General features: G+C 41.3%; 1 protein-coding gene across 3 annotated transcripts in view; it reads left to right on the top strand.

The window, feature by feature from the left end:
- Positions 1-21,320, top strand: part of dnah7 (dynein, axonemal, heavy chain 7) — a 116,936-nt gene that overhangs the window by 59,230 nt on the left and 36,386 nt on the right. For all 3 annotated transcript variants that reach the window (XM_074658131.1, XM_074658129.1, XM_074658130.1), the window contains exons 33-47: positions 1,576-1,752; positions 2,064-2,195; positions 5,121-5,342; positions 6,385-6,582; positions 11,584-11,739; positions 11,974-12,142; positions 13,707-13,833; positions 14,403-14,622; positions 14,839-15,465; positions 15,730-15,975; positions 16,281-16,510; positions 17,585-17,915; positions 18,638-18,984; positions 20,501-20,681; positions 21,018-21,203. In XM_074658131.1, the coding sequence (XP_074514232.1) occupies positions 1,576-1,752; positions 2,064-2,195; positions 5,121-5,342; positions 6,385-6,582; positions 11,584-11,739; positions 11,974-12,142; positions 13,707-13,833; positions 14,403-14,622; positions 14,839-15,465; positions 15,730-15,975; positions 16,281-16,510; positions 17,585-17,915; positions 18,638-18,984; positions 20,501-20,681; positions 21,018-21,203 (3,549 nt within the window). The remainder of the gene's footprint in view (positions 1-1,575; positions 1,753-2,063; positions 2,196-5,120; positions 5,343-6,384; positions 6,583-11,583; positions 11,740-11,973; positions 12,143-13,706; positions 13,834-14,402; positions 14,623-14,838; positions 15,466-15,729; positions 15,976-16,280; positions 16,511-17,584; positions 17,916-18,637; positions 18,985-20,500; positions 20,682-21,017; positions 21,204-21,320) is intronic.

Below are 21,320 nucleotides of genomic sequence, written 5' to 3'. Positions count from 1 at the left end.
AGCACCTCTAGAATGCTTCACTGCACTGCTCTGCATGTCAACACCTAGTTTACAGTATTGCATCCAATAATTTGCTATTAATTATCCTGTTGTAATTCCAGCCCGTTCTCATTCCCAGGGCGTCAAATACCGAAGCTTTGTCACGGCCGTCAGCGTTCGGTACCGCCACACAAGTCACCCTTTAGCGCCGGAAGGGTCTGAAATTAACAGCCACCACCCGCCAAATGCGGTTAAATTGTTGGCCGTGGCGGATAAACTCGTCAGGCCATCCGCCACTTTGGCAGGCAGGGAATACGCTGGGGATGGGAACAGGGAATTGAATCGTAGTTCTCTGATTCCTTGGCATGTCATGCCTCCGTGACTACCGATTCCTCTTTGATGCTTTCCGACTGTTACGCATGCACAATGACGCATACGCACGCTGTATCATGTTTCAGTTTGTTTGGGAGAGAAAAAAAAGCACTTGAAAGCATGGCGCTACTACTGCTAAACCTGAGGGGACACACCCTATTCCCTGATAATGCTGCACTGTGAACAACAAATCCATGCTGAAATCAGCAGGAGAGTTAGTAACGTTACCTGTTAGCAGTCGGTGGACAGCGCAGTCCTGCTTAGCTGAATAACAGAGCTACTAACGTTAACGGAGGTGCCATTTCATTACATTATGAGAAGTTCAAGCTCTGCTCAGTAAAAATTACTTGGGTGAAGGTAAATTACAATGTTGTCATGATGTGTTCAAATGTAATCTTGTAAAATTAAGCTTTTGGCGAGCAACTTGAATAAATCCAGATGTTTGAAGCAGATGTTTTCACAGCAATATAATATAGATATTAGAGAGAAAATTCCGACCTGTTTAACTTCCTAACACTAGCTCTAAGCTGCTTATAATACATCATTAAAACTACTAATGCCAAGACATACTGTATATTAAATAGCAAATATTTGAATAATCACAATCATTTGAATTGTGTGTTTTTATGCAAATAGCCACCATAGATGACATTAACAAAGTACAGTACAGTACTAGGGCTCCCCTGAAAGCTACGGTGTAATTCAAACTCTGGAATCTACCATGCATATCATGTTTTTATGTTGATTTTTTTTAATGTTTCTTTTATGTAAAATATATCGAACATTGAATGACATCAGATCTAAAATGTTATTTCTTCATTTAGCGCAGAGATTTGAGATCTGAGTGGCAGACAAAAAAAAATACCTGCCTGCCACAGTGGCAGGAAGTGAAAGAAGTTCAACAAACACAAGGCTTTCATCCAGGAGACCGCTGTTGGTTTTGCATGCGTCACGTTACTAGATATTAACTACTGTCCTGTGTTTCACTTTTTGCTGCCTAATCCTAAAGTGACGCCAAGGATTAATATAGTGGTTGCCAAAAATACATTGATGCCCATGAGCGTGACAAAGCAGGGGTATGTGGCGAGTAGGGATGAGAACGTGTTGGTAAATCTGGGTACTGGCCAGATAGTTTTGCTCATGAGTTAACATACTGTATATACTGCATTACGAATAATATTGTCAAAGATGTGTGTTTTCAGATGTGATATATGTTTTTGGCAGGTGTCTCGCTGTGGTATGATCTACATGGAGCCTCATATGCTTGGCTGGCGGCCCCTTATGCTGTCCTGGCTCAATACCATGGCCGCCACAGTCAGTGCAGCGCACAAAGACCTCATCGCTGCCCTCTTCGACCGCATACTGCCAGCCTGCCTGCAGCTCATTCGAAAGGCCACCAAGGTGCTGAACCGTCCTCAGGAAATACAGCTTATTTTCTAGCTTTTTACTCAAAAGGGAATTTTTCACTCTACATCTACACAACGGCTTCAAAAATGCATAAATATTACACTGATATATGTGTTTTTATTCCTGCATGTTTAAGAAGCAAAGTTGTAGGGTTTTGAAATGGTTCGTTTTACTCTGCAGTTTCCTACAGTAATGTTTCTGGAGGCTCAGTCAACTATATTAACTTTTTTATTGACTTCTGAATCCAGGATTATATTCAGATATCGCAATCTGTTTTAATGTGTGTTGGGTTTTTTTGCTTTCAGGAGCTGTCACCAACCTCTGACACCAATCTAGTCAAGTCCCTGATGAATCTGATGGACTGTATGATGGATGAGTTTCATGATGAAGCAAAGATGAAGAGCATGAATGATAAAGATATTTGCTCCTGGCTGGAGGTTTGTGCACACACCCACTATGCTTCTAATTATTATTACAGTATTATTACTAGGGCTGTCAAAGTTAATGCGATAATAACGTGTTTACGCAAATACGTTTTAACTCCACTCATTTCTTTAACGCATTAACGTGACTTGCGATTTTTAGGTTGCTAGCTTGTCGGGAAGGAGGTTAAATAACGCTCCAAACTTCCGCTAAATTTTGTCGAGGAAAAACTGTCATGGCCATTTTCAAAGGGGTCCCTTGACCTCTGACCTCCAGATATGTGAATGTAAATGGGTTCTATGGGTACCCACGAGTCTCCCCTTTACAGACATGCCCACTTTATGATAATCACATGCAGTTTGGGGCAAGTCATAGTCAAGTCAGCACACTGACACACTGACAGCTGTTGTTGCCTGTTGGGCTGCAGTTTGACATGTTATGATTTGAGCATATTGTTTTATACTAAATGCAGTACCTGTGAGGGTTTCTGGACAATATCTGTCATTGTTTTGTTAATTGATTTCCAATGATAAATTCATACATATATTTGTATAAAGCAGTATATTTGCCCACTCTCATGTTGATAAGAGTATTAAATACAAATCTCCCTTTAAGGTACATTTTAAACTGATAAAAACTGTGTGATTAATTTAAAGGTTTAAAGGATTAAATATTTTAATGGATTGACAGCCCTAGTCTTTACTCCATCTTTAACTATTTGCTAATTCGGTAGTTTCAATGTAGTATACTTGACAGATCTCCCTTTAAGGTACATTTTGAACAGATAAAAAATGTGCGATTCATTTATGATTAATCAGGATTAAGTATGGACAATCATGAGATTAATCACAATTAAATATTTTAATCGATTGATAGCACTAATTTATTTAGATTATAAAATTTTAATAAGGTTTTGAAGCAATAATACAGTATGTACTGTAATGCCATAAGTCAATCAAAACATACCCTAAACCCATTATTAATCATTTATTATTGCGCTGATTGCATCAATAGATTACTCTGAAAGGCTGAGTCCAAATGGCATAAGACAATATGTATATAAAGGGGGTATGAGAATAACAACAAATGTATTTTTTAAGTATTTTGTTCAAGAAATAAAGAAGTTTTAATCGATTGACAGCCCTAATTATTAACAATAATAATATATTAAATGAACATGTAAACCCTCAAGTGGCTACAACATCATAAAATGACCATTATCGGTTGTTAGACAGAATTATTGAGTTACTATAGGCCCACAACCCGACAAGAAGGTTTCACAGTGCAGCCCAGTTTACTGGAAGCAGTCCACTACATCCATCTTCATAAGATCTTAAGCGTCTACTGGCATGATGCAACATACAGCTTTCTTGCCAAATTAGTTGATAAGATACAGAAAAAAAAATACCAAAAAAAGAGCTTTGAAACACCAAGCCAACATCTAAGACCAAGACTAACTTCACATCTCACAGTCAGTGGTGCCAAATACACTGCATGAATCATATTTACCTAATATAGAAGTTAGGAAGGGTATACTTCTTGTCTCCAGCTCCCAAACATCCTAGCTAGAGCAAATGCTGTTACACATTTCATGAATTTGTCATATTGTGAGGTAAAAACATAGCTGTAAAATGAAATTGAAAACATTTCAAACTATGGTCTGAAGAACTAATATTTGAAAGGCAAAATTGGACACATCCCTATTATGTGTAGCTTGATTGTGTTATTTCCATCTTAACTCAGGCTGCTGTTACCTCTGCATTCTGAACAATGAGTTCACCGCTCAAGTTGTGAACTCACTGAACAAAAGAATGAGCTTTGGCACCGGCCCTTGTGGTAGCCGTTGCATTGCTCCTTAAAAACAGATCCAAAAGAAAACGATTTCTTTTAGCTAACAGTAAACTCAGATACAGTATACACCAAAGAGCCTGTCATTTTCCTTTTACACACACAGGCCCACAAAGAGAGGAAAAGTTTTAGCAGATGAGCCCTTTCCTCTGCCCCCTGCCTGAGCTCCAATTGATTTTTTTACCTCTGAATCCTGTCTTTAGAAAGCACTGCTATTATCCCCCTGTGGCACGCTGCTCTGATGAATGCCTTTCAACGCTCTCTCCCATGTTTCTCAGCCAGTCATTATCAAAGTGTTGAATTAATCAGCCTTTTAACAGCAGGAGCTATCATGGGGCTGCTAAGCCTCATGATAGGCCATTTCCAATTCCTACAGTATTCCTGCTGTTTTTCCAACAAAGACATCTCTCCTCTGTGGATTCTGCTGCTTGTCTCACAAAGTAATCGGTACATTGGTGAGGCATTTACACGGTCGCTGTACATTTTAATCAATTCAATAATTACATACCTTGTCTGCACAATGAGATTTTTTTTACTGTAAACCCTATCTCTGCACAGGGATTTTAGATGTTTGACTTTTGTCACATTGTTTCTATTTACGTATATTTTTCAATCTACAAACACCATCTTGAACATGATTTTGTTGATTTTGTGGGTTATGAGCCACAGGTAAGTACTGTGGGAATCGTGTAACATAAGAAAACACAAAGAATGCAGCTGAAAAGGAAGAGATATTTTCTGATACAATATAATAAAACAAGAATTTAGGTATGATTTTAAGACACAATTTTGAAGGACTGGCACTTTACGTACACACACACTCTCTACGCACTGGCTCACCTCCAAATGACCTACACTACTCTCACAACAACTGGCTCTAGAGAGGGCCATTCACGTCAGCCACCGTAGCTCTCTAACACGCTTGGCACACGTGAGAGGCTTCAGTTGGTTGGAACTTTAAGTGAAATTTAAAATGATACTTTAATCGTCGGAATTGAGGAACTTTTTCCACCATTGCCTTCATGGACAAATTGACACAAATTAAAAAAATAAAAAAAAATCAATTATGGTTGTCCTTTCCTTTTCCACAGGGCATCTTTGTGTTCTGCCTGGTTTGGTCAGTGGGGGCCAGCTGTGATGATTCGGGCCGGCTGAAGTTTGATGCTGTGGTCAGAGAGGTACTGGACGGCCCTTTAAGTGAGAAGACCCGTTCCTGCCACGGCATTCTGGCCACTGTCGAGGCTCCACCGAAACAGCTCACAGTGCCTCTGCCCAATGAGGGAACAGTCTACCAATATCGCTTCATTAAAGAGGTAGGGCTACTTCTGATAATTGTGCGGCTGAGATTACTTTTCTTTTTTTTTTAGAGTGTCAAAAACACAGTGAAGTGTGTGTGACTTACACATAAACCAAACATCATTCTGTCACAGTAAAGAATACAAATGGTTATATTATACAGTTGTTTTGTTTACACCATCATAACCACAATAACTGACAACAAACACACAAGAGAGCCTCCTCTAAATTCTACATCAAGTCACTTGAAGTGACATACCTTTTCTTTTCCTCAGACGTCGGAGGAAGAGGGACACTCATTTTTTGTCTCTGTGTGACCTTTATGGAGTGTCACGCTTCGGTCTCTGTCACATGGCTCAAACTGTCTTGAATTTCTAGCCAGTAAATTCTTGTTTTATCATGAGGGATGGCGAACAAAGCAGTGTTTTCACAGCAAAGAAAAAGAACCCATGCAGTCCAGTTCCCCCATATAAGCAGATTTGAAATGTTCTTCTTTAAAATCTGTTTTGAAAAAGGTGTTGATAGAAAATAACTACAAAAATGTCACACAGTTCAGATGTTCCATACATTTCTTTGTCATTTTTCTGTTATGTTTTAGTAGTTATCATGGTTATTTTGCATACACGTTTTGGCTGAGATAATTATGAAAGGAAAGTTTCATATTGGCTCATTGTTTAGCATCAATTGTATCATACAACTTGATTAGAGGACAAGAGATGTTTTGGTTTTACAGGAAACAAAGAAGTCACACAAGACTGTTATGGATTTGATTATTGATATTTTTGTAGGCTGCTGATATGAATCAAATCTGAACACAAGGAAAGGGTCACATAAGATTAGAGACCTTGTATGTACAAACATCTGTATTGTTTACGTCTCATAATATAGAAAAATCAATGTATGTGCTCCGTGTTTTCATATAATGTTCTTACCTACAGTCAAAGACTAGCTATTGTCCTATATTATATGGTCCCCTGGGAGTGTATTGGTTGAGTGGGAGCACAGTGGCCTTTAATATCTCAAATGCAACCTCTTTTTCCTTTTCAAATTCCTCTTCAGGGTCCGGGCAGGTGGGAGCTGTGGACAGATGAGCTAAAGGCCGCTCCCCCCATATGCAAAGACATGCAGTTCAATGAGATCATTGTGCCCACTGAGAACACGGTACGCTACATGGCACTGATGGAGCTCTTTGTCACCCACCAGAAGCCCACTATATTCATCGGCCCCACTGGAACTGGCAAGAGTGTCTACATTACAGTGAGTCGTCTGCTATGCCTTATTTTATTATTGTTTGGAAAGCACTAAGCTATTTTGCGTTGAGCAGAAAGGAATGTGAGGTAAGAAAGATGCAGATGCAACATCTCCAGCAGATATCAACAATAGCTACTTATCATTAATATTGTGAAGTGACCAAACAGAAAAATAAATCTCTTGGCTGTTGCCTGGTTATATAATAATAATTGTATTTATATAGCACCTTTCATAACAAGGTTACAAAGTGCTTTCCAATAAAAGCATGATACAAATAATTAACACCCAGAACTTAAAATCTAGACAAAATAAAATCATATAAATACAAAATAAAATCATATAAATAGTTACAACAGTGCACCATCAGTTAAGAAAAGGCCATAATATAAAAGTGAGTCTTAAGAAGAGATTTAAAGGAAGACACTGAGTTTGCCTGTCTGAGATCCTCAGGTAGGGAGTTCCTCAGCTGAGGGGCCCAAACGGCAAAAGCCCGGTGGGTCACCTTTGTTGACCAGTTTGGATTTTGGACCCGTTAGTAGGGCCCTGCCAGAGGATCTCAAGCATCGATCAGGCTCATAGGGAGTCAGCAAATCACTGATATAGGCAGGAGCCAGACCATTCAAGGCTTTAAAAACAAGCAGTAAAATCTTAAAATGAATTGTAAAACTCACAGGTAACCAGTGAAGGGCAGCAAGGATCGGTGTGATGTGGTCACTTCTCTTGGTACGAGTTAATATGTAGCTAGCTGTTAGCTACGGAAGCCCTAAACAGACATGATTCAACAAAAATTTGAATACCCTTATCTCGAGATCACAACTTAATTATGTAGTTAACTTAGTGGAAAGATTTTCTGTCTCACGACCCACTGTCAGCCATGGATGTATATATCTATACCATGCTGTTAGCTCGATCCAGTGTTAATTTCGTAAACGAAAACTATGACGAAATAAGTTTGTCAACAACCTTTTTTCCATGACGAAGACAAGACGATGAGAAGATGGCACCAGCCGCATTAATAACGGTGACGATATTAAACATGTAATATCGTTGACGAAAAAAGACGTGACTAAAATGTAGTTTAAAAACATAAAAACATTACCAAAATTTCTCTTTATTTTTGTCACTTATTTTCATATTTTGACATGTTTGGCGGGTGGATGGACTCTTATAATGGACTGGTGGGTGCGACTGAACTGCGCATCATTAATGACCACAGTCAGGAGGACTCAAACTAACTGCAAAGCTGCATTCTTAATCAGATAATGATTAAATACAAAGATTATGTGAAATAAGTTCAAGTAAGACTAAAATGACAGAAATGTTCAATATAATCTGATGACCAAGATTAAATAAAAAAATAGTTGACAATATTAAGAGAGATTACATTTTGACAAAAATGTAATGACTCCGGTGAATAATACTGGACTAAAATGTTTTGAGTTGTCGTAGACTAAAACTGGACTAAAACTATGAAGGATAAAAATGACTTAAATGTGACTAAAACTAATAAGCATTTTCGTTTTAAGACTAAATCTAAAATAACAGCCAAAATGAGTGCTGTCTCGATCAGCTGATTTGAGCCAAACATTATAAGTAATAAAAGTAAACAACCTTTTGTTTTCTTGTGATAACGAGTCAATTATCTCGTTAACTCCAGATAACAAAGCTTGGTTTCTCAAAATAACGACACAATTAACTTGTGATCTTGAGATAACGGCATTAAACAAATGTTCAGTTCATGTCCGTTTAGGGCTTCCGTAGTTAGCGCCTTTACCACCAACTGTTGACCAGTGGAGTAGCAGGAAACCATCGGCAGGAATGGAAATCAACCTGCCTGCATGCTCATGCATGTTGGTCCCTGTGCATGTGCACAAGATACCAAAAAAAACTGTGATCCATTCATCAAAACATTACCCTATTGTGCTACACGTGGTCAAGAACTCCACAGGGTACCTGTAATAAGCATGTGCTAAATTGGTAAATTGGTCCAAGATCATAGATAAGACGATACAGTGGAATACAAGTAGTACATTGGCTTGTTTCTCTAGCTGACTAGTTTGAAAATGGCCTTGAATGTAGGTGAAATAAACATTAAAGAAGCCTTAAAAAGTAGTTCACAGAATTGTTGATACCTGTAGACAAAATAAAAAGTAGCAGCGAGCACTTCTCCAAATCTTGAACAGTATCGGGTGCCAGGTAGTGGTAAGAATAGAAGAAACAAATTACCGGCACTCACAGATAAAGGGTCTTTCTTAGCTCATGCTGATGCTGATGACGGCTTATAGCTGACTCACGTTTGTTTTTTTGCCCAGAATAAACTAAGAAAGAGCCTTTCTCTGTGAGTGCCGGTGATTTGTTTCTTCGAATACCTGTAGACCTTTTATTTAATACGTATGTGTATTCACCATGAGCACATTGTTGAGCTGCATTTATGTGCGTACACTGTGTAGTTCATTATTATTTTTCAGTATCTTTTTTTTCTTCTTTTTAACTCTGCTTGTCTCTGTCTGTTCTCCAAGGGAAGTGGGGATTGGACTTTAAGCCAGTTTTATTAGCAGAAATGATGGTTATCATATGCAGAAAAAACCCTGCCTATGCTACCAATAACATCATTCAGTAGGATGAGTGAGCATTCATTTCTAAGCAGTGTAGTCCCAGCCTCGGGAAGCTGGAGTAAGTGTTCTGAACGTACAGATAATTTGAAGGCAACACAGCTACAGTCACCAGGTGTGAAACGGCCACCTTGGAGGAATACTGAGTATCTCTCAGCAGACCTTCAGCTATTTATATCAAGGACTAATCCCCCCCCCCCCTTCCCTTTGCTTCATTAGTTCATCCATTAGTGTGCTCAAACTTGAGACTCTGGGGTGAATAGAGATCATCTCACTGGGGAGCCTTCCTTGTTCTCCACTTCCTTCCTTCCTGTCTGTCTGTCTGCGTGGTGGAACAGCTCTGTCCCATGCCGCAACCAGCAGACCGTGACTGAGTCCCAAATCCGGCAGGAGTGATAAAGGAGCACCAGCACTCAGACCATAAGAACATGACTGGCATGGTGCCGGCACCAGTACCATCAGACAGCTGTACACAAGCCTCCTTCACCCGCCCCGTTCTACTCTTGAGTGAGATGGAGAGAAGCTGTGCCACTGGTTTATAATTTAGACAAGAGGATGATGATGCGCCTTGGCTGCACCCTGTGATCATTCACATCACAAGTCCCCTTTAATTATGCAGGTCGTTACTCACATGATTTCACAAGCATGTGTAAGAGTGTACAGGGGAAGTGAGAGCATGTGCTCTGAACACGCATGTACAAAACATAAAATACTACATATAATACATACATATAGATACATAATAGATACACAAAATAGATCAGACCCTAATAACAGATATCAAATCACCCCTGACTACGTTCTCTGATTTATGTTCTCTGTTCATGTAAACAAAGAAGGCCATTTGTCCTAAAGGGCATTTTATCTAAATGTCCTTTCATAAAAGCCTCTTTTAGCTTTTAGTAAAATGCCCTTTTCTAAACCCTCATGCAAAATCAAAAATTCATCGATTTTACCCTTTTGACCCGCAGAACATTACTTTAGATCATGTCCTCAGAGGGCAACTAATTCCCTACTTCATTTCAAAGTCATTTTCAGGGATTAACTGCGATCCAGTTTTTATCTAATGAAAGACTCACTAAATGCCACATTTAATTAGATTACAAAGCCTATCACAACCATTTGCCATGGATCAAACAGGAAATTATCACTTTATGTGTACTCTACCTGCACATGCTCTTTGGCATGCTAATTCAGAACAGAGAGTGATACTTAAAAAACATTTTCTACCAAATGAGCATTGTCTTTTTTTGAAGTAGGCAATTATCAACCAAATTGGTACCTCGATTACATTTATTCATTGAATAAGTCCATGACATTCCGGGACCCTCATAAGTCACATTAGGTGTTCTGAATATCCCATAAAAACACACATACAGTACAAACATTGTACTGTACAACAACAAAGTGTAAACTTGACCTAAACCAGGGGTCTGCAACCTGAGGCTCCGGAGCCACATGCGGCTCTTCAGCCCGTCTCCAGCGGCTCCCTGTGGATTTATAAAAATGGAAACTGTTTTTTGTTTACATTTTTATTTATCATTGTTGTAGGTCTATGGTACGACGTTACGACGGAGTATTAAGGCCACATTGAGGAAAAAAAATAAATCAGAGATTTCGATAATAAAGTCATAATATTATGAGAATAAAGTTATAGGTTTACAAGAAAATAATTCGTAGTATTATGAGAATAAAGTCATAATATTATAAAGTAGTAATTTTACATGTTATTTTCTTTTTTTTCTCGTAAAGTTATGAATTTATTCTCGTAATATTACGACTTTTTTTCTCGGAATATTACAACTTCTTTTCTCGTAAAGTTATGACTTTATTCTGGGAATATTACGACTTTTTTTCTTGTAAAATTATGACTTTATTCTCATAATATTACGACTTTTTTTCTCGTAAACTTATGACTTTATTCTCGTAATATTCACCTTTTTTTCTCGTAAAGTTACGACTTTTTTCTTGAAATCTCCGACTTTTTTTCCCTCAATGTGGCCCTAATTCTCCGTAGTACATTTGCTCTTTGGCCCTCACTGCATTAGACTTATATACTATATACTTTGACTATAAACTGTGTTTCCTTCATCACAATGATCAAATGTTTTGCGGTTCCAGACAATTTCTTTTGTTTTTGCCTAAAATGTCTCTTTTGACAGTAAAGGTTGCTGACCCCTGACATAAACCATATTATCCATTGTTAGTCATACAATACTTATTTTCAAGGTGTCATTTTTCCTGATAATATCTCTTATTGTTTGCGCAGTTTGTTGCCATTTTGCATTTTTGTGTTGTACATGTGTAGATATTCACGATGATGATATACAATAAACTTCCATACAATGACTCTTGATGATAATCTATGTTCATATTTCCAATATCTCTTGCCCAGAACTTCCTGTTGAATCAGCTGCCGAAGGATGTCTACAGTCCATTATTTATCAACTTTTCAGCCCAGACCACAGCTGCCCAGACCCAAAACCTTATTATGTCCAAGCTAGATAAGCGACGCAAAGGAGTGTATGGCCCGCCATTGGGGAAGAAAATGGTACAAACTCTTTATTATGTTCATACAAATTATTTTGGTATGACTTGCGTGATGTTCCATTTGCACTCTGATCAGTGGAGCAAGTCACTGAAATGTTGTTCGTCAAACATTTAGACTTTTTTTCTGTGGAACTAAACTAAACCAAAAAAACTGTGTAGTTTTAAATATGAAATACCTTGTGGTATTTCCTGTATTTAATCTTATTCCACGTATACTAATGTTATGTCTCATCAGGTGATCTTTGTGGATGATGTGAACATGCCAGCCCGGGAGGTTTATGGTGCCCAGCCCCCTGTGGAGCTGCTGCGCCAGTGGCTGGACCACTGGAACTGGTATGACATGAAGGACTGCTCCATGATCAAACTGGTGGATATCCAGATCATATGTGCCATGGGACCACCTGGTGAGTAGCAGCTGTGGTAAACCCTGAAGTTTATTAGAAGCGTATTATTGTTACAGCAATGATACCAAAGCCCTAGATTGGTTGACAAAATGCAGTAAAGGTGGGTGAAGTGAATACTTTTTTCCCCCTGTCTCTAAACTGCTGCTGAATTGCTGTTGAGTCAATGTCACAAACAACTAGCTGCTGTTTTGTGGAGCTCCTCACTGCCTCAAGGTGCTTGCAAATAGCAAGTGTTTACCACTTCCACCTCCACTACAACTACCAGTGTAAACATGAAAGCAACCCTGTCCACTGAGGCAGCTGGCTGCGACAGCTGCAAGAGAGAGAGAGAGGATGGGTGCCACACTCAGGTGCCCACACAGCTACAGTATTTGCTCCCGATACCTGTGCTGACAGTTGTTTCCATTTTCTAAGCTGCTGCCCATCATGGCAGTGTGGCAACCACTGGACCCACACCAGGGAAACAATAGAGGAGGCCTTATTTACTGTGTGTAGATATTAAAGGTTCTCTATTCAATAACCAAAGAATTAATACAGCATCAAACAACTATTTGTTATGTAAAGATATAGAGGAGTAATGTCTGCCTGAGCAGAGAATGAAGTCACTCTCCCTCTGTGTGTGTTGTTAGTCTAGCTTCTCCGTGTTTTGTTTACATATCCAGGTGCTCGCCTTTAAGTACGTGTGAGCGTGCCCCACTGGCTAGCTCACGGCCGCCGCTCTGCACTGCGCTCATACGGCGGTTACGGCTGATAACGCCGCTCCAACCGACGACGCTGTCACCCTCCAGTTCCCCCCAGGTTAACACTGTTATCAAAGAGTATAGAAGCAAAGTGACGAAACTCCAGTGTTTTTTTGACAACTGCCACTGCCGCCATTTTGGACTGAAAACGCTTATGGACTGGTAAATGGACTTGCATTTATATAATGCTTTTCTAGCCTTCCGACCACTCAAAGCGCTTTACACTAGATGCCAGCATTCACCCATTCACACACATATTCATGCACTGATGGCAGAGGCTGCCATGCAAGGTACCAACCTGCCCATCAGGATCTAATCTAAATACTCATTCACACACCGATGGCTCAGACATCGGGAGCAATTTAGAGTTAAGTGTCTTGCTCAAGGACACTTCGACATGTGACCAGAGGAGCCGAGGATCGAACTGCCGACCTTCTGATTGGTTGACGACCTGCAGCATTTATAATAATTTTTTGTTCAACACAGGCCATTCCGATAGAATATGACAATAGAATAGAAATAATTTAGTTTGACTTTTGTACGGCACTTTTTAGTCGAACGTTTTACTGATGATGCAATGGAACGAACAATTGACTTTCACTTCTTAGCAATGTACGTTCTTTGCTGTTCTCTCTGTCAGCACTGTTGCCTTATTTTTCACTGTTAGCGCTGTTAACACCATTAGCTACGAGGCTACGCCGGCTCAGCTGTCGCCATCTTGAGAGCCGTGCGGAGGCAACAGAAATGCTCCCAATCTCGATTTTTTGCACCTTTAACAATGTAAATGTGCAAATGTAAACTTGTGTCTTGTCCTGCTTGTTTAGGTGGAGGGAGGAACCCCATCACACCTCGGTACCTGCGCCACTTCAACACGATTACCATTAATGATTTTGATGAGAAGACCATGTATACAATCTTCTCCAGGATCTCAGACTGGCATTTCTCCATACGGTAAGTACGTAGCATGTGTAATTTGTAAGTTTCTTTTTTTCCTCACTTTAAACAGAATATATGCATATGTTTAGGAATATTCATAACCAAACCTCGACATGTAATCTACTAACCTTCACTTGCGCCTTGAGGGCATTTGACCCACAACGTTTTTGAAGTCCTGAGGTAGTGTTCTGCCACTTTTATCAACAGAATGAATTGTAAATTATTTCTAACCAAAGATCAGTAGGCAGTGTTTACCTCAGAGGCCACAAGTCCTAAAGCAATCAGATGTGTTGGAAAGCTTTTAAATCTACCCGACCGCTCCTGCAAACACAAGTATCACTTGGATTTGACAAGATGGCAGTTTCACACTTTGACAGTTTGGGGCTCTTTGGGAATACTTTGTTAATGCTAATGATAAAAGAAAGACCCTTGATCAGATATATTTCATTTTTTTCATTTTGTAAGTGTTTAATTAATACAATAACAACAAAAAATGACAACAATAAATTAATCAATTTCCTGACTAAACTGTAGGAAATAATCTAAATGGGATCTCAACAATGAATCAACCATTCCATCTACAGGTTTCCTTTCCCCCAGCCATTTGCAGCTCTGACCTCTCAGATTGTTAATAGTACCTTGTCCGTGTACCAAGAGGCCACCAAGAACCTGCTACCAACCCCCACAAAGTCCCATTACTTGTTCAATCTGCGCGACGTCTCCCGGGTCATCCAAGGCATCTGCCTGTCGCGGCCAGAGACTGCAGATGAACCGTCTGTCATCAAACGGCTCTGGGTGCATGAGGTAATGTTGTTAACAACAAACAGTGGAAAATACCAGGCAGCTATGTAACTAACGTAGCCTAAACACGAAATTATAATATCCTGAAGTACATTTAGCTGCAGTCAGGCTACAGACGTAGTATTCCTTTGGAACCTCCTGTGTTGCCATCTCTCTTTAGCTTTCTCTCTCTTTATCCATCTCTCACATTCACTCTTTCTTTGTCTTGTTGATCCTCAGGTTCTGAGGGTCTACTATGATCGACTGGTTCACGACACAGATCGGTCCTGGCTTGTAAGCCATTTACAGGCGGTGTCTCAGAGTCACATGATGGAAAATTTCCATCAGCTCTTCCAGCATCTGGACCAGGACCACGATGGAGAAGTCACCGAGGATGACCTGCGCAGCCTCATGTTCTGTGACTTTCACGACCCCAAGGGTGAGGACCGCAACTACCGCGAGGTGAACAACCTCGACCAGCTCCGACAGGTGGTGGAGTCGCACCTGGAGGAGTACAACAACATCAGCAAAGCGCCCATGAATCTGGTGCTCTTCCGTTTCGCCATCGAACACGTGTGCCGCATTTCCCGCATCCTCAAGCAGCCGAGCGGCCACGCCCTGCTGGTGGGCGTGGGCGGGAGCGGCCGGCAGTCTCTCACCCGGTTGGCTGCCTACATGGCGGAGGCAGAACTTTTCCAAGTGGAAATCTCCAAGACCTACGGAACTACCGAATGGCACGAGGACCTGAAGCTTATCATGAGGAAGTCCACACAGGGGGAAGCTCATGGCGTTTTCCTCTTCACAGACACTCAAATCAAAAGGGAGTCATTCCTGGAGGACATTGGCAACCTGCTCAACACTGGTGAGGTAAAGTGGAGGGGACGGGACTTAGACGGATTGATGGATGAGTTGAGGCATAGATAACATGTTCAAACTGATGTGAAGATTGATCAGTGAATGAAGGTTTGGAGGAAAGAAAGAAAAATGTGTTGAGAGATGGATAAATACATGGTTAGGCAAATACAGTAGATGTGGATAGACAGAATGGTAATCCAGAGAGAAAAGGTGTTCTATGTTACAAAGCCAGTACCCAAAAACAGACCATATCGGTTATCTTCTGGTTATTTCCAGGTACCTAACCTGTTTGCAGTTGACGAGAAGCAGGAAATCTGTGAGCGAATGCGTGTGTTGGACCGGCAACGTGACCGTGACAAGCAGACGGATGGCAGCACCCTGTCTCTTTTCAACATGTTTTTAGAACGCTGTCGCACACAGCTGCATGTGGTGTTGGCCATGAGTCCCATCGGAGACGCCTTTAGGAACCGTTTGAGACGTTTCCCCGCCCTCATTAACTGCTGCACCATTAACTGGTTCCAGGTGTGTATATGTATGTTGCATGAGTTCTGGTGTCTCGGGTAGTTAATCAAAAGACAGGGACAATGTATTGTGTGTGAATGTTAATGCATCGTCACAAGGGGTGAAGATGTCATTTGTAAGACAAAAATAAGTCAAATTGGAGCATTTTTATTAACTTCAAGCCTTAACAAAATGGATGATGGCTCTCAATCCAAATCTTTATTTGGGCTTCCTTTGGTGGTAACTGATGACATTACCAGAAAACCATAGCAGAAATTAAATTACACTCTCTGTATGGCAGTACAGCATGTTTCCTTCCTTATCAGACCTGGCCAGAGGATGCCCTGCAGGCAGTGGCCTGTCGCTTCCTGGAGGACGTTGAGATGACTGATGAGTCCCGAGAAGGCTGCATTGACATGTGCAAGAGCTTCCACACCTCGACCATAGAACTGTCAGTTCGCTTTTTGACCGAGTTGCAGCGCCACAACTATGTCACTCCGACCTCATACCTGGAACTCATTTCCACCTTCAAGGCCCTGCTGAAGACAAGAAGAGCGTAAGATTTAATATATACTGTATGTCAGGGCTCTAGATTAACTTTTCAACTTTCTCAGTTGGTCGCACAAGCACATGATTTGGTCGCACCCTTTTTTGGGGGTTACAGCATGGTATTAATCAATGACCTTGCATGCAAATAAATAGTTGTCTTAATTCACATACCCCAGTGAAACATTGACAATGCCTCGAAACTTGATATTTGCAAAATATTTTAATCTGATTATTAAATTTCTCTGCCACGAACAGTGATTAACAAAATAGGTCATCTTCTATAACATCAAAAGAAAACATAACAAAAATGTTGTTAAAAGCAAAGCATAACAACAGAATGTATGTTTGAAGTTAAACTGTGTTGAGCCACTAACAAGATTAGAGTTGCCTGCAACGGACGGACCACATTGCCTATAATAAACATGCAGCATAGCGTTCCCCTCGTAGCGTAACCACGGGTACTGTGTTAGCCATTGTGGCTGAAAGTGGTACTTCTTTTTCTTCACCTGTCTGTCAGCCAGTCTCTCCGTGCCTGTTGCACATTCATCATCGGTGGTGTCTTAGTCGGCACCTCTGTTAGACTCTCCCTCACCACCAGCTTCCTCCTTTCTCTCCTCATTTTAATCAGCGATAGACCGCTTCATTTTGGGGAACAGCGAAACTTTGGCGCCTGCAGTGTGTGATGCAAGTGAGGTAAGGGGCGGCATATGTGCACGCGCAAAGGTTTACACAGAACAGAAAAGAGTGCAGGAGGGGAGAGAAAGGTAGCACCAGTGAGGAACAAAAAGGACTGCTTTCATCTGCAATATCCAACGCACTTACTGTTATACCAAAATAGTAATGATCATGCACTCGCACAAATACGACTAGGTAAAAATTTTAGTCGCATACTCCCAAAAAAAGGTTGCATATGCGACCATTTTGGTCGCAGTTTAGAGCCCTGCTGTATGTGTACATTGTCATTTTTACTGTCATTAAATGTTTTTAGTACTTCCAATGCTTCACACCAAAGCCAAATTCCAGTAGCCACGTGTAAAAAGTGTAGACTTATTTTCCTCATCTCTCTCCATCTTCCGCCCAGTGAGGTGATGACGCTGAAACATCGTTATGAGGTGGGCCTCGAGAAGCTTGAGTCAGCAGCAGACCAGGTGTCCACTATGCAGGTTGAGCTGGAGGCTCTACAGCCACAGCTGCTTGTGGCCAGCAAGAAGGTAGATGAGATGATGGTGGTGATCGAGCATGAATCTGTGGAGGTGGCCGAGGTGGAGAAGGTGGTGAAGGTGGACGAGGCCGTGGCCAACGAACAAGCCATGGCTGCCAAGGCCATCAAGGATGAGTGTGATGCTGACCTGGCTGTGGCCATGCCTATCCTGGAGTCAGCCCTTTCTGCGTTGAATACTCTCACCAATCAGGTAAAAGGAGCAATATTGGTTTTTTTGGCTGGACCGCAGAGGGCCAGCCCTACAAACGCAAAAGTCTGACACTGAGTGACGGAGTGGCTGAGTGAGTGAGGAAGTTACACGATTGGTCGGCCGAGTGTTGGAGTTTCCTCATCGGCCATTACTCTTTCAAAATGTAAAGGCGGGAACAGTCTTTTATGCAGATGAGCCCGTCCAGCGCGAAACTGCTAGCTCACAGAAGTTGGACCAAGCTGTCAAACTAGACGACCTAGTTCTAAAATGAAAATGAGTGGCGTAGCCTATTTCTCACTTAAAATGTTTTCAGAAGTAGATTTTAGTGGATAGTTTAGACGGAATAAACGAAAATGTTTACAAGCAGGCCGCCATGTTGTTTCCTGTTTGAAACAGGACCAATCAGGTGCATTTCCTGATAGGGTACGTCACCACTTGATTGACCAGTTGAGTGGAGCAGCGCGTCCCCTAGTGTCCTCAGCGGACCTGGTGGACATGTTCCGCTGGATTTAACATTATAGACATGACCACTGACTATTTGTGTAACAATTTAGCCACACATTCACAGACTGACCGTACACGGTCCAGACATATACTCAGTTTTGACCGAGTCTCGTTTCCTCATGTAGGACAGTGCCCTTCCATCTGACTCAAAGGCCAGGTGTGCTGTAATAGAGTAGTGAAGAGGGCAGACCTATAGATGAGTTTCTTTTTATGTACAGGATATCACAGTGGTGAAGTCCATGAAAAGCCCGCCCCTAGCTGTCAAGCTGGTGATGGAGGCCATCTGTATTCTTAAAGGCCTGAAGCCAGATCGTGTGCCCGACCCCTCAGGCTCCGGTAAAAAAGTGGAGGACTTTTGGGGCCCGGCCAAAAAGCTTCTGGGAGACATGAAGTTTCTCCAAAGCCTCCATGAGTATGACAAGGACAACATCCAACCAAATTTAATCGCCATCATCCGCAACAAGTACATCACCAACCCAGACTTTGTACCAGAGAAGATTCGGACTGCATCCACTGCAGCTGAAGGCCTGTGTAAGTGGGTCTGCGCCATGGACAAGTATGACACGTAAGTAATGTTTCTTCTCCTTCTGTGAAAATTGATGCATATTCACAAAGCTTGAGAGAGCTTTTCATCCGTCTTAGTGAGTAACAGGAAGCTTGGTTATTGGTAACTTCACGGGAATAATCATTTTCCTGGAACAAGTGTACCATGCATATGCCAAGTGATTAATATAAAAAGCCAAATCAAGAAGCAGATCATTTAAATGGAAATGTTCACATCATTATTGTTTTGACAATCTTAAATGTTACCCACATTTATAGAAGCTAAAGGTTGTCATGCATACCCAGAGCCGGCTTAATATGACTTGAGGCCCCGGGGCTACGGACGTTTTGGAGGCCCTCCCCCGCCCCCCTTCACAATACGCCACAGCAACTCTAATTCAAACCCCCCCGTCAATGGACAGCGACAAATATTAAATGGAGTGCCCTCCTGATCAGTAAACATAATATGACAGTCACCATTATAAGACAATACTTTAGCAATAAGTCAAGACAAAGCTAGTTTATTGAGACAAGTAGTCCTGTGTGCACAGCAGCAACACGAGAAGATCAGTCTTTTCAATTAAAGACCCGCAAATATCACCGTCAAAGAACCGGTATAAACATGAATTGGGGGTTTGGGGCTCCCCCCAAGATAATTTAAAGTTTTTTTTACCTAAAACAATGCAATTTGACATAATTTTGGACCATTCTTATTACTATAGATAGCGCCGAAAAAGCTTAAAAACAAAACTTGCTTTCATAATATTTTATTATTTACACATATCACAGCCTTCGTCTAAACATTTAATTCTTCTGGAAATGTTTGTCATGTAAAATCATATTCTGTAAGTCAATAGAGCAGATTCAGAAAACTTTGAAATAATGTTTCATTAATTATATTTATTGTAGTTTATAGCCTAGACCCTGGGTTCTCAGCTCTTGACCTGCAGACCCCCTACCTGTCCATTTTCACATCTCTGCTCTAACACACCTAAACCAGCCGATGCTGTTGCATCAGGTGTGTTCAAAACATCACGTGATGAGTATGTTATTATTGCTGTGTTATTGATTAATTTTCCACTGCTCGGAGCCAAAAATATCAGTGCTTATCATCGCGCATTCATACAAAATCAGTTCCGACCTGGCATTCTAACAGAATGACTGCTTGATGATTCTCTCTCATCGGCGATATTATGTAACGTGGACATTGTATCGATGCATTAAAGCATCCTCGTTCTCTCCCCGTGCCGTGCACGGCTCATCCAGCCGCATATTTTTAAGCATGTGTCTCATGAGGCCACCCTGGTACTCGGGGCCTGGGCTTCAGTCCTGGTAAGCCTGTGCATTAAGGCGCCATTGTTGATACCCAATATATGCTAACAAAATTCCATTTTTAGCTTTCAATGAATGTTGTCAAGATCATCACAGCGTTCATTTCACTATAAATATATACCTAGTACATCCAGCTCATTCAAGAATCTGCACTGCTTGAGAGATTCCTTATCTTGTCAATGATTACTTATAACATGGACCTTCAGAGTGGCCAAGGTGGTGGCTCCGAAGAAGGAGAAGCTGGCACAGGCAGAGGGGAAGCTGAAGGTGGCCATGGGGAGCCTCCAGATAAAGCAGGCTGCCCTCAAAGAAGTCCAAGATAAACTTGCAAAGCTTCAGGACACTCTGGAAGCCAACAAAAACAAGAAAGCTGACCTGGAGAATCAGGTTTGTGCTTATTATATCTGTTTGTGTGATTGCAGATAGTTTACCAACTAATGTTGTTTAGTACTTGTCGTCACTTGAGGTAAAAGTGTAACTAGAGTTCCAGATGAAAGTCTGAGAAATAAACGTGATAACGAAGAGTAGAATGTGCCACTGACAGAGCAGCCAGGCAAAGATAACTGACTCATTACCCATTGAGGCCACTAATAGACCAAACAGCTAGCCCAAGTTAATGACTAGTGAATTACACAAACTTTCATCGATCATTCTGCTCCTTGACCTGGGAAAACGGCTACAGTGCAACACATTTTGCTTTCCTCCTCCTCTGATGTCCTCCAGGTGGATCTGTGCAGTAAGAAGCTGGAGCGAGCTGAGCAGCTTATTGGAGGCCTGGGTGGAGAGAAGACGCGCTGGAGCGAAATGGCCGTCGATCTCGGAGCACTCTACAACAACTTGACCGGGGACATCCTTATCTCGGCGGGCATAGTGGCTTACCTGGGGGCCTTCACCTCCAGCTACAGACAGGTAAGCTGAGGAAGTAGGTAGTGCATATTTGGAAGTGGATAGTAATGGTGCCTTCAAATGAAAATCGTGAGCTCGTTTTTAAGCAAGCAATGGCAGTATTAACTTTACTGTCGGCGT

The sequence above is a fragment of the Sebastes fasciatus genome, chromosome 14 (assembly GCF_043250625.1).
Source record: "Sebastes fasciatus isolate fSebFas1 chromosome 14, fSebFas1.pri, whole genome shotgun sequence".
NCBI classification, from domain to species: Eukaryota; Metazoa; Chordata; class Actinopteri; order Perciformes; family Sebastidae; genus Sebastes; species Sebastes fasciatus.
The sequence above is the reverse complement of the archived record's forward strand: the minus strand, read 5'-3'. Positions and strand labels throughout refer to the sequence as shown.